Genomic DNA, 13,053 nt, shown 5'->3' on the forward strand with positions numbered 1-13,053 from the left:
TGTTGGCATTGTAGATTTCTGCGAAGCATGGATACGTTATATTTCATATGTATCATATCATCGTTTCTTTTACCACTGGTAAAACCACTGGTTGGAGAAACAACAAACAGCAAAACCAGTTGTTGCCTTTCCAGCAGCTTTTTAGACACCAGTGTGGGTGTTTTTATTGACCCCTCTGATGTCTTCACACTGGCGTCCTGTATCTCAAAGAATCAATTTCAAAATACTAGTAATACTAGTTTTAAATGCACTACGTGGTTTATGTTCAGATACATTTCTGACCTGCTACACTACAAACCATCCAGACCTCTCAGATCTTCAGGGACAGGTCTGCTTTGTGTCCCCAAAGTCAACCCTAAACACGGGGAAGAAGCGTTTCGTTTTTTGGCCTCAGATATCTGTAAAAAACTCCCAAACCACTGCAGGTCTGCTACAACAACACATTCCCACTTTGACCTCGTCACATGTCCACGTTTGGTCATGGACTTTCCACGTCCACATATGACGTCCAAGGTACCCTGGGTGTGTTGGTTGTTGATGTTCTGGGACGTCGTATCAACTTCAGCCTGTTATATGCATTGTCTGTTTTCAAAATACACTTCTGTTTTCACAGGAATGTACAGTTTGCATACAGTCTCTTTCAAAATAAAAGCACTACGTCGGTACAGCACTGTGAATTGACTTTTTTATTTTAAGACAAAACATGATCTTGTCCTAAAAGTGTTCTTTGTTCCTAAACCTCACCACGTGTTGTTGAATTCAACATCTGAGCTACATAATAACGTACAAATGTTGTTTGAAGAAATGGACATTGCCAACATTTAGACAGAGCCCAAACTAAACGGACAGTCGTTAGCCTAGACATGGCGTTGGGACTTAGGCTCTTTATTTTGAAAAACCTCCATAGTCATCATGTAGGACCACCGACTCCACCATGATGGCTCCACCTGTGGCTGTTTGTGGTCAAAGTTGTTTTTCACTGCTAATTAATCCTTGTCTTATTTTGCAGCTCTGGAGACGTTAAAGTTGGATCGTCATCATCGTCAAGCCTCCCCCCTCGCTACAAGAAGAGTCCCTGGACGGCGGCCACACTCGCCCAGGAGGCAAAAGAGCTCACAAGGACTGTCAGAGCCATCCTGGAGGTCGACTGTAAGTGATCTCTGCTCGCCTCCACGCATGCAGGTCTGCATGTCCTCCTCCTCCTCTCTGTTTCTGTGCTGCCCTGCATGCGACTCCCACCTGATGAAGCTGAAACCAAAGTGATCCTGCCAACCTGCTGCTGTGAGTTAACTGTCCTCCCCGTTTCAGTGCTGACCTTCTAGAGGATCCAACTGTCAGCAAGGCTCTGAGACGTCTGCAGGACATCAACAGCCAACCTGAGCTGAACCTGAACTCTCTCTTCCCTGACAACTCCTCATCTCCTCAGTACCTGCTAGCAATGGACTCATGTCTTAACTCTGCATGAAACACTCTTCTGTTTGCACATTTATCTCAAGACAGTTTCTGAATAGTCAATACCCACCAAACAGTGGTTTTATTCCAGTCTTTTAACCTGATTAATATGGAAAAGGAATGATTACATGTATTTAATTTGCTTTCTTAAAGGATGTTCGTCACTCAAACTGACGTATTGTCTGAAACAATGATTAGTTTATCTTTGGAGAGACTTGAAATAAGTTTCAACAGGTTAAAACACTGGAAGGAGACCATTGTAAAGTTGATGGACTCCATGAATGTTTAAAAATGTTTGCCTATTGGTCACTTTATTAATTATAAGATGACAGTGTTGGCACCAAAACTGTCTGGCCTGCCTGCTAAATTTTCAGGATACGTGATGTTAAAAAATTTGTGCTGTTGACCAAAAGCTAACTCGACAGTTCTGACCTTTGAGGAAACTAAGAGACTAAGCCATCCACAATGGAGGAAGGTATCGTAGCCACCGTGACATCACCCTCTAGTTTGTGGATTCCCCAATGAAGCCTCAAGTTTGGCAATTTGGCTGTCGCCATCTTGAATGTTTGGAGCTAAAGGTGACCATATTTGGACGAGAAAGTGGAGATAACCCTAATGCTAGCTGCTAGCCTGGTTAGCACAGAGCACTTACAGTTGTAGTTAACTGCAATAATTCCAATGCAAATCTTTAGGGAAACAGGTTTAAATCAGTTAAAACTAAATAATTTTACGAGAAAAACTGAATTTCTGACTCCTGTTGGACATTTTAAAGGGATAGTGCACCCAAAAATGAAAATTCAGCCATTATCTACTCACCCATATGCTGATGGAGGCTCTGATGATGTTTGAGAGTCTTCACAACACTTGCAGAGATGCAAGGGGAGAGGAGGTATGAATTTTCTTTTTTGGGTGCACTATCCCTTTAACATGGAGGTCTATGTTGACGGACCATAGATATATTATACCTAGATACCGGATACCAAGATGGCTACCGAGTTGCTCGCCTTGCGTATACTGTACACCAAAAACAGAAACTTTGTCAGATGGAGGGTAAAGTGAGCAATGGGCAAACCGTTGGTGTAGTCCTTGCAGTGTATCCCAACCTCTGTGTCTGTAGCATCAATAATACCTTCATATAACAAGCAATATAAAGCAATATGAAACTGTACCGTCACAACATCATATGGTTGTCATTTACTGTAGCTAACAATCCATACCAGAGCAAGTTAACACAACTTACTGTAGCTTTCTGTCTCACTACTCTCTGTTATCCAGTCAGTGTTTAGCTTTGTGTTTGAGAGGCTGAACGCTCGTGTCTGTGCCGTAGATTAGCCAACAAATCAAAACATCATCAAATAATACGAGAGGAGGAATTCCCGAAACCCTCACTCACCTCCAAACACAAAGTCAGGAGGGATGAAGGCAGAGGGTAAAGGAGCCATGATATTCATGTAGGAATGTGGCCATCGTGGTCTGACACCAGCAGGGGTTGAAGGACAGTTCCAGCCTGATGGGACGCTTTAGACGCTTTCATCATGTGTGGAGTTATTTGCTGTTTGTCCACCATCTTTTTCTGAGTAAATATTGTGGAACAAGCTATCTACATATCATGACTTCTTCTTTGTAAAGAGAAGCTCTAACTGTGTCAAATATTGGTATGATTTATGGATTATTTCAAAGTGTAGCTGCCGGAAGAGTCTTTGTTCAGATCAGCTGGGCTGTGACTGACTTAATGGAATAAAACACATGGTTTGTTTGAGAGGCAAAGACGTATAAAGGCACCACTTTAAGTCTGAAGAGTGTTTTGCGTTGATTTTATCACCATTTCATCACAAGTTGATTACGAATTATCATCCCTGCACTGCTGTGAGAGAGCAAAGCCAGAAGACAAACAATAATTGTAGTGTGAAACATAATTTTGTCAGTTGTTTCATTAAAAACGTTTCTGTTCAGCTGACTCAGAGTGTAGATGTCAAAATGTCCTTGAACTCACCAACAGAAAATGTTTTCTCATGTGAAAGTCACTTGGAAAAATGTTGACAGACGGATCATACGTGTTCAGCTGTTTCAAAGCATCAAAGATAACTGGGAACAGCATGTTTCTGAAAACTATCCACAGCAAAGAGATATCATTAACTGGTAAATTGTTGATTCTTAGTCTTTTTTTTAATGTTAAGGACCTCTAAATTTATACACGAGGTCATGGACCCCCGTTTGATAAGATTTCACTCCAGAGACCTCCACCTGAAAAGATTTTAGTTGTCAGATAAGATAAAGACCAGAGTTCTCAACTACAGTTCTCCGGCAACTCCCCCTCCTCCATTACGTCCTCATTATGTCTATGATAGGCGTAGGCGTTGGCAAGGTAACGTTAGATACACGGAAGAGGAGAGCGAGTGTAACGTTACAGCCAAGACAGTCAAACGCAACCCCAGAGTTTTAAAACTCAACTGGAGTCAGTGATGACTGATGAGTTTTAGAATAAGGTTACAGTGCTAACGTTAGAGAGTAGCGTTAACGTTACTAGTAAGTGGAAACGCACAAGGAAGATAACGTTAATGTTTCAGAGGCTACGCTACAGTAGGCTAACGTTAGCCATTAGCAACTGGATGCCATGTTGTCATATGTTATATGTTATATTAGAAGCAAACTAAAAATACCTGTCCAGCAGAAACTCTGCGACCATCTCGTGCCTTTTTAGCTCAGGATGAAGCTGCATCACTTTCCACCATGGAAAGTGACTCGAGTTTTGACTCTTGCAGCATCGAGTTCTCTCTTAGCGTTAGCTTTTTCTGCTTTATTCTTTCTTTTGCCAACTGATTTCCATTTTGGTACAAATGCAATGATTGGTCAGAGTTTTCTCAGAACCATATGACAATGGTATAATTATGAGTTTTTATCTCTGGTGGAATTCACTTACATTTTAGTGTGTCATCAGCTTATTAATAGCATTTTAACCTAAACAAAGAAAAGTGTAAAATTTCCAGAAAGGTAAGTGTCACTTTAACACCTGAGTGAAACCTGTGGTCATAATATTCACTCTTAAACTCTTTCCTATTTTTCTGGGGACCCTTTGGAACTCCCCCAAGGACCCCTTGGGCTCCCCAGACCTCTGGTTGAGAGCCACTTGGCTAAATAATATTAAATCTCCAGAGTGGTCTTTTCTCTTTTGTTATGCATTGAAGACAGTACATAAACACAGCCATCAGTTATTTCTGGTGGGCCTCGGAGAGTGAAGGGTTTCCAGGAAATATACAGATCCGGTGGTGAGGTGATGGGGCCAGTTGGTAGTTTACAGGATATGGGAATTTTAAGCGTTTCCGGTATACACAGCTGATGAGTAGCCAAAAGGAACTGGGAAGTAAAGCAAACGTTGAAGAAGAGTACACTTGCAAGATAAGTGTGACACTTTCTAATGTCAAAATGGAGGGACAACTACGCAGGTTGATTTTAGCGCTGCTCATCGTGGACTATATTGCTGTCATTGTTCATTTTAGTCAAACCATACAGTTTGAAAACGAGGCGCGGCTCCAACTAGAAAACAATGTTTTGATGCATTGGATGTGCTGAATGTGCATATTAAGGCAGTACAGGAGGAGGTGCACATTAATAATCCTCCAGGACTGTAACATGCTCATGTTTAACCCAAACAATGTGTCATGTGACTGCAGTTGCTTCACATCCAGGTCAGAACACCTTCTCACCACAAACCAACCGCACCAGAGCTCGTTTGTGAGCGAGACCTTCTCTCCTAGAAGTTACGTTTGTATGTCACAAAACGTAAACTTTCCTAATTATATTGCTGTGGCAACGCACTCGCTGCCCATGGATAATGTTAACAAGTTTCACACAAGCTTTGCAAGGAGGAGGAAGGTGGGCATGCAAAGTTCAATATCTTGATACCAGATCTTTGGGTTCTTCTCCAGACTCCTGTCTTAGGGTTATGCAACAAAAGCACTTTGGTTAAGGTTAGGGAAAGATTATGATTTTGGTTAAATGTTAATAAAAAATTTAATTAAAATCTTTGTGCTCCTGACAGAACACAGTGACTGATACTGACCACAGACACTCTCATACATCCGTTCATTTGTTCCAATAAGAGATCACTGATTATATATATTTCTGAATTCATATTGATGTTGAAGGTCTTCCAACACAGTTTGTATTCAGCAGGCAGGATGTGGGTTTTTGACACAGTCACCTAATTTCCCTCCATCAGTGGGAGGACGTGGGCGCAGTTACATAATTAACAGCCGTGATTCAGGATCACAGGCCGCGAGTGGAGACGTCCGCTATCATTCACAATGTCCTGTTAGAGGTAATGAAGAGGGAGCAACACAATCCAAGTTACAAAGAAAGTAGGTCAGTCTGAGCCAGCTCGCTCAGTTTGTGCACGTCTGCCATGTGTGTGTGCCTGCGTGTGTGTGTGTACAATCACCTATAGCTCGTTGTCATCACAGTCCCCGTTGCCTGGATATGTGCTTTGCTTTTAAATCGTAAAGCTTGTAACTGCAGGAACCTTTGTCTTCATTCACTGCCAGTTAATATGATCAGCAGAACATCCACCTACACACACACACACACACACACACTCCTTGCCCGACAGATTGCATTATAAGCCATCAGACGGAGCGGTTTCAGTCACATCCAGCTCATTCTCTCTCGTTCTTTGCAGGCAGCAGTTCGGACACCGTTTCCATGGAGACCATGTCCCCTATGAACTCACACTCATATGCGACTACAATGCTTACTTACCAAAATATGATCATTTTTAGGTTATGATGAATGTTTGTCTGGGTTTTTTTTTTTTTTTTTCCTTCATCGAACACATTTACCGCCAACGTGTTTCCAACTGATTAATGTTACACAATAAAAAGCCTTTTTTTATTACGAATGACTCATCGCTCATAACATTTAGAAATAAGTGGATAAAACCTGCAGATTCTGACCTTTAAAGGTTCTTTACTCCGAGCAGAAACACTTCTTTGCTCCTTTCATCTGTGTGTAAGATCTAAAGAAAACTGAGTTTTTAGATGCATTTTGATTAATGTTGGAGTTCACGTCTGCAGAGCTTCAACCACAATGATAAAAGTAGAATCAGAGATGGCTCAGTGATATTTCTGTTAATCCTCCTACAGACTGAGAGATTTTAGCAATCTTATAAGTTTAGTGCAGCTACACTGTGCGACATGGATCTAATAAACTTGGGTACAACATCAAGTATGATGTCTGCAGACTGTACGATGACAGTGCCTACTGAATCACAGGCTACGGTGTACGATAGTTTCCCAGACTGGGTGAGCAAGGATGCTGCACGGGTTATTACTTCAACTGTGAAGCACAACACAGAGGGTTGCATTAATAGAATTAATAAAATTAACAGAATTAAGCAAAACTATTGAAATTTCCCAAAAAATATCAGAAAAATGTTGGAAAATATGTTAATAAATGTCCCAAAAATATTATTAAAATGTTGGAAAAATGTTGGAAAAATGTTGAAAAACACTACTGAAATTTCCAAAAAAAAAAAAAAAAAGAAAGTCCAAGAAATACTATTAAAATGTTGAACATGAATAACCGGGTTCCTCATGTTCTTTGTTAACTTCACATCCCAACATGGAAACCAGTATCCTAATGTGCCTGTAAACACACTCGCTAATGCTGTTGTGAGACTTCACAGTTTTAAACCCACTGGTTAAGGAGGAAATGCTGGCTCCATTCATCATCTCGACCTCAGTGACTGTGAACTGCACCAACCTGCTGAACTCTCAACATTAATAATAATTAATAATCACACCAGACAAAGTTTCCAGACAAAACAAAAGCAAAACATATTTGTTTGATTTAATAAATCAGCCTCTGACACCTGCATATGAACACAATACATAATCATCAGCTGCTCGTTAAACATGTGGACGTCCTGCAGATAGAACATCATTATTACTTTAGTGATTGAGGTTTGTCTCTGAGTAGATTTTGTTGACTTATTTAACTACACAACCCTTTACTTCCACCAAAGATGGAGAAACACCAGATGCAAGGAGACTGGAGGAGAATTAATAAGATAGTGTATTGCAAGGTTGAAAAAGATGTGATGTGAGCTGGATAGGAGGGACGACTGGAAGTGTGGGGACTGGGCTGATGGCCGGTTGTGTCGAGCAGGAGCAGCAGAGAGCAGAAGGAATGATGAGATGAAGAGGCTGCAGCTGAGCAGACAGGACTGCAGCGAGAGGACAAACAGGATCAGTGAAGGAACACAAGCAAAGAGCAAATATGAACTAGACAGGCTGGAAACGCAGAGTGACTGAGCAGGTACCAGGATCTGGCAGGGTGGATGTGGCAGAGCTTGATTACAGGATGGCATGCAGCCGGTGGGGCTCAGCTCTGAGTCCAGCACACCTGTCTCCACTCAGACAATCACACACAGGCAGAGGAAGAGTAGACTTCAGGCAGTGGTGGAGCCGTGGCACCTTTTTAAACTCATATCAGGCTTTGTCTGAACGTACACGGGTATATTTGAAAATGTAGATTTTGTCCATAAGTTTTGGTCTTTCTTCTACACAAAAATGTGTATATTATTTTGCAAACCATGGATAAGTTACATTTGTAAATGATTTAGTTGCAGATATGTTTAAGCTTTGTTTCTCTACAACACTGTGGTGAACTTGTTTTACCCTAACCCTAAATGAGGTTTCGGCACCCAAATCCCTTGGTTATGGTTAGGAAAAGATAATGTTTTGAGTTTAAAAAAAATAAATAAAAGACGTGTTTAGTGGCACAGAAGTTGGTGGAAAAGCAGGGACAGGTCGCTGAATAACACCGAGGTGTGGTGCCACAAACACCTCTAAAAAACAGCCAGTGTTGTTGGTTTGAAAAGTGATTGGAATCATTGGAAAATGCGCATTAAAAGAAATACGAATCCTGTGTGTTTTCCGCAGAACTGGAAACAAAACAAGTCTTGCATTCTTCTTCTTCTACGTTTTCTGGCAGTTGGCAACCAGCTTGTAAATGCATTACCGCCTTCCCGACCCGCAGTGTGGATATCACCATGGAGAGAGGTGCGCTACGTCAGACTTAAATCGAACATAACTGTTTCCATCCCCCGTTTTGCGAATCAACATTTTTTTGAATCAACCAAAACCCGGCTAAAGCGAGCATATTTTAGTTTGTGCGAATCAGGGGATTTTAATTAGAATTTTGGCATCATAATTTTCCGATGCGATACTTCTTGATGCGCATTTAAACAGGCTGATGGAAACATGGCCAGTGATCTGCAGCTTGGCGAACCCCTCCACCTCCTGATGACAGCCAGCTCATATATTACGTCACATTAGAAACACTGATAGGATACATATGAAACATGCAAATGTAAAGTGTTCATGGTTTTTAGAAACGTATAATTCGAACATTTTAAATGAAAATAAATAATAATAAATAAATAAATCTTCTTCTTCTTCTTCTTCCTCTTGACGTGGCTTTAGGCTTACAGTTATATCTCTGCCTGTTGGTTTGGCATGTTCTCAACAGTGCTTCAGTTGTGTTTTTACCAACCCAGTCTCACTCCAAAGTTGTCAAAAACTGCCGCTTGGGCGATGACTTCCAGAGTCAGACACCAACGAAAAAAGACGTCCTTTTACGTGGCCATGATAGGTGGCTGCTCGCCATTATTGTTTAACGGCACCCTGCGGTGTCAGGGGGAGACGTGGCGGGACAACAACCAAAGTTAAGGGGGTGAAAAGTCTGAGTAGCGTGAGTGGGAGGAGCTGTGGATGGGTCCAACAACCCCAACTTCTACCCGGGAGATCGGTATTAGCTTCCAGTTAGAGTATAAAGGCAAACCCTGTTCTTTTTTCCTAAACCCAACCGTGTGTGTGTTGGTTAAACGTAACTATGGGTGGGTGAATTTTATTTTTGTAAAAGTTTTAGGTTGTGTGAGTGATATCAAACATCTGATGAGATAAATGTGAAAGGTGACAAGTTAAGTTTATATCACATAATGTGACAGATACTGTCGAAGGTGTCAAACCCTCGACTGACTGTGTCATTATAACTCAAGTTTTTCCTCTGCAGTAAAAAGTCTCCTTTCTTCTCCTGTTCTCCGTCACAGAGAAAAAAAAACAATCTCACCATGAGGTCCATTTAGTAGCCGTTCTGGAGCTTTCAGTCGTATCACACAACCTTCAGCGGCAGATAAAAAAGCAGCTCCAGAGTGAATCGTTCTTTAACATCACTTTAAAATCGAGGACTGTCAGAGTTCACAGACACAGTCGGGTACATCTGTCATAACAGCCAGTGTCTTTGTGTTTCTGTTGCCATGACAACTGCACCAGTATAAATCAGTGACAGTGATGCCGGACCTCCAGTATCTGTCATCATTAAAACAGACCTGCATCACAAAATACACCAGATTTACAGCAGACTGAAAATAATAACTGAAAACGTCTGAGAGTATTTGACATTTTGATTCATGTTCAGACTCAAACCAACAAAAGCAGAGTGTGTATCTACAGCCTGACATCTCGTCTTCCTCCATCACTGTTAAATCACATCAGTGAGCCACACTGTTGTTCCTTCATTACCATGACCACACACACTGGAGTTTATTTTGCCTCCTGTTTGTTTGATAGAAACCACAACGAGCAGCTGTTTGAGGAAATTACTGAAACTTTTTAAAATAATTAAAACTAATGCTGCATTCACGTGGTGTCTGAATAATCAGAAAAATGAGTCCCCGACTGAGAAAATTCCGACACATTTCTGATGCCATCTCATCAGGGCAGTGAACTTACGTGTAAGAATAGATCATGCTAGCTACCCTCCTGCTTCAGTTCTGGACATTCAGCGATGGTGTGTCAATTTTCGCTCGTTACATGCTGTGGGTTTTTTCAAAATACATTTGTGTTTTTCGGTTGATTTTCTCAGGTTGAGGTAACAAAAGCAGATGTTGAGGTTGAGAAAAAACATCATGATTTGGCTTAAAATAAGAACATTTGTTACTTACATAATGTAACGTCATGCATTTTACACATACTAGCACTAGCTGTTACTAAAATAACTAGATTAACTTTTGGTTTTGCACAGGAAACAAACAGGTGAAAGTCCGTAGTCTGATTGACCCATCCACCTCCACTACCACCCTCCTTATGCAGACTTTCTCATGCTTTATACTACAGGTGTTGCCCACCTTGTCAGAAATAGCTGCCACTTGGTGCATATCATATGGCTGCAAAGAGCGCCTCTGTGTGCTTGTGTCTGACGTCCACTGACAAAGCAGCGGCACTTGACGAGTTGGGAACGAGAACAGGCTGGAAAACTCACATGAACGGCCTCTCAAATCAGAACAAAAATGTGGGTACATGATTTGCCGACTTTGACGTCATATACGCAGAAACAAACGGGACGAAAGTAAATGTTATTAATTTACATAATGCATGTCATTTGTTGCTCAAATATAGTTTGTAATACAGTGTTAGGTTGTAACTATTGTGACCTAGATTAGCAAGAAAATGTATTTATTAGCATTAGTCATGTAAAGCAGTATTTAAGGGTTTTATGGGACTGTACAGGTGCAGCAACGAGTCTGGGACAAAAAAGCTTCAAACAGTTTTTTGTCTTTGAAATGCTCTGAGTAATAAATACAACACATCCTCTTTGTATGTCCATGTTGTTTACACATTATGACTAATGAACACACTGAAGTTGGAGGAACGACTTCCCAACTCGGGAAATGGGTTCATCCGAGGGGCATTTGAATGCAGCATAAATATTTGTTTTTTTGAAAGACTGACGTCTTCAGTAGGAACCAGTGGGCTTGAAGCTGAGAGCCACGGACAGGAAGTGAGAACAGTCACATATTGTTTGACTCACATATTGTTGGTTTGTGTCGTTTTATTGGATTTGTTGACAAGACAAGCAGTAAATTAACACCAGACATAAGGAGCCAATGAAACCAGGCGGCTTTAAGACTTGAGCCCAAACCTCCTTAAAAAGCTCCAGAAAAGCTCTTTGTGGCCACTTATCAGATTCAGGTTTGACAGCGTTTAATCTCTCTTTAACTCCTTGTTTCCTCCTGACAAAATATTTTGATGCTCCTCTGACATCTGTCTCCAGGAACATTTTCACACTGAACAGTCTGGACCTCTTGGTGTATTTGAAGTTAAATGATCAGTCAAGAGCCTTTATATTGTTGATGTGGATGTGCAGTGGTACAGATCAAACTGTGTCCAACACAGACAGCTAATTAATTCATTAGATAAGCGTTCAGTTGAGGCAGAAGAAGTGAATGAGGTGAAACTAAGCAGCGAAATCAGGCCAGAAGGCGTGTGTGTGTGTGTGTGTGTGTGTGTGTGTATGTATGTGTGTTGTTAATCTCGCTGGATGAGTCAGTGTCCGTGGTACAGTGTGTACATGCAGGTGGATTTACAAGTGTGTGTATAATAATAGTCCCAGTAATAATATCAGGAGCGCTGTGTAAAAATGTTCCAGTGAAAGGAGAAGTCCTGCGTTCAGAAAGATCATCACCAGGTAAAAACAGTGGCAACGAACAAAAATTCTTAATTCTTTAAAACCCCTTAAGAACCCCTTAAGACTTTCAGCCATATCAGACAGGAACTTGCCATTGAAGGGAAACTGTGGTATTTTTGAGCTGGATCCTGCTCTCCCATGTTTATGTGTCTAACTAATCGGAACAACATTTCAACAACAACTGGTCCAGTACTGAGAGAGAGCATTGCAGCCTGCAGCGGCAGAACAGGCTGCAAAGTAACCACTCACGGGAACGTTGCGCCTCATTCATTTATGTCAAGTAACAGCGCTTGTTTGTGACACTGACAGGCTCAGACTGTTATGAGTGTCTTGCAACATCACAAAAAGGACCCTACAGAGAAATGAAACCTTTCTTTGTACCTTCTGCTTGCTCTGTCTGGTCTGTTTTGTGCCCAAGTCTTGCTAACGAGAAACAAGCTGGTTTTTTAAACTGTTGATACGTTTTCCTACAAAAAGTAATGAACCCAAATTCATACATATCCCACTTAATTATGAACCAGTAATTCATGCATTACCCCAATGCGTTTTGTAAGGCTGGGATCATGTGACCGATGTGCTGACGGGAGTAAACAAGGAAGTAGTCCTGGGCAGTCTGTAGGGAGGCAAGCTGGGGCCGTGGATGGGTCACAAAACACAGGACTTTCCCCAGGAGACAGTTGTTGGGAACCGTGTGAACTTTGAGTCATTTTAAGGTCCTCTCCATGTTTCATTTCCAGGTTTAGGAAACATGGTGAGGACCTTAAAATGACTCAAAGTTCACACGGTTCCGAACCACAGTAACTTTTCTTGCCTGAACCTGATCTCTGTAACGTTACGTTAAGGACGTCATTTGTGAGGCGCAGATTCATAAGATATCATTCACACTGTTGTTTATGCATTTTCATAGGATATCGTTTGAAACATTCTATTAGGATATGTTGCAAGAAGCCAACACATTTTCATCCCAAGTTGTCACATATCACTACTTTGTTGGTGGCCTTTCACATCTACATATTACACTCTAGGTATCCTTTCCTCTGCTGTTGACATTCCCGTATGCTGCTACCAACGTCAGAA

The 13,053-nt window shown here is 41.3% G+C and overlaps 1 protein-coding gene across 1 annotated transcript in view; it reads left to right on the plus strand.

Moving 5' to 3' along the window:
* stxbp4 (syntaxin binding protein 4) overlaps window positions 1-13,053 on the plus strand; it is a 75,829-nt gene that overhangs the window by 53,648 nt on the left and 9,128 nt on the right. The window contains exon 20 of the mRNA XM_050059355.1: window positions 1,010-1,149. Coding sequence (XP_049915312.1) covers window positions 1,010-1,149 — 140 coding nt within the window. The remainder of the gene's footprint in view (window positions 1-1,009; window positions 1,150-13,053) is intronic.

Source organism: Epinephelus moara, chromosome 13 (genome assembly GCF_006386435.1).
Source record: "Epinephelus moara isolate mb chromosome 13, YSFRI_EMoa_1.0, whole genome shotgun sequence".
NCBI classification, from domain to species: Eukaryota; Metazoa; Chordata; class Actinopteri; order Perciformes; family Serranidae; genus Epinephelus; species Epinephelus moara.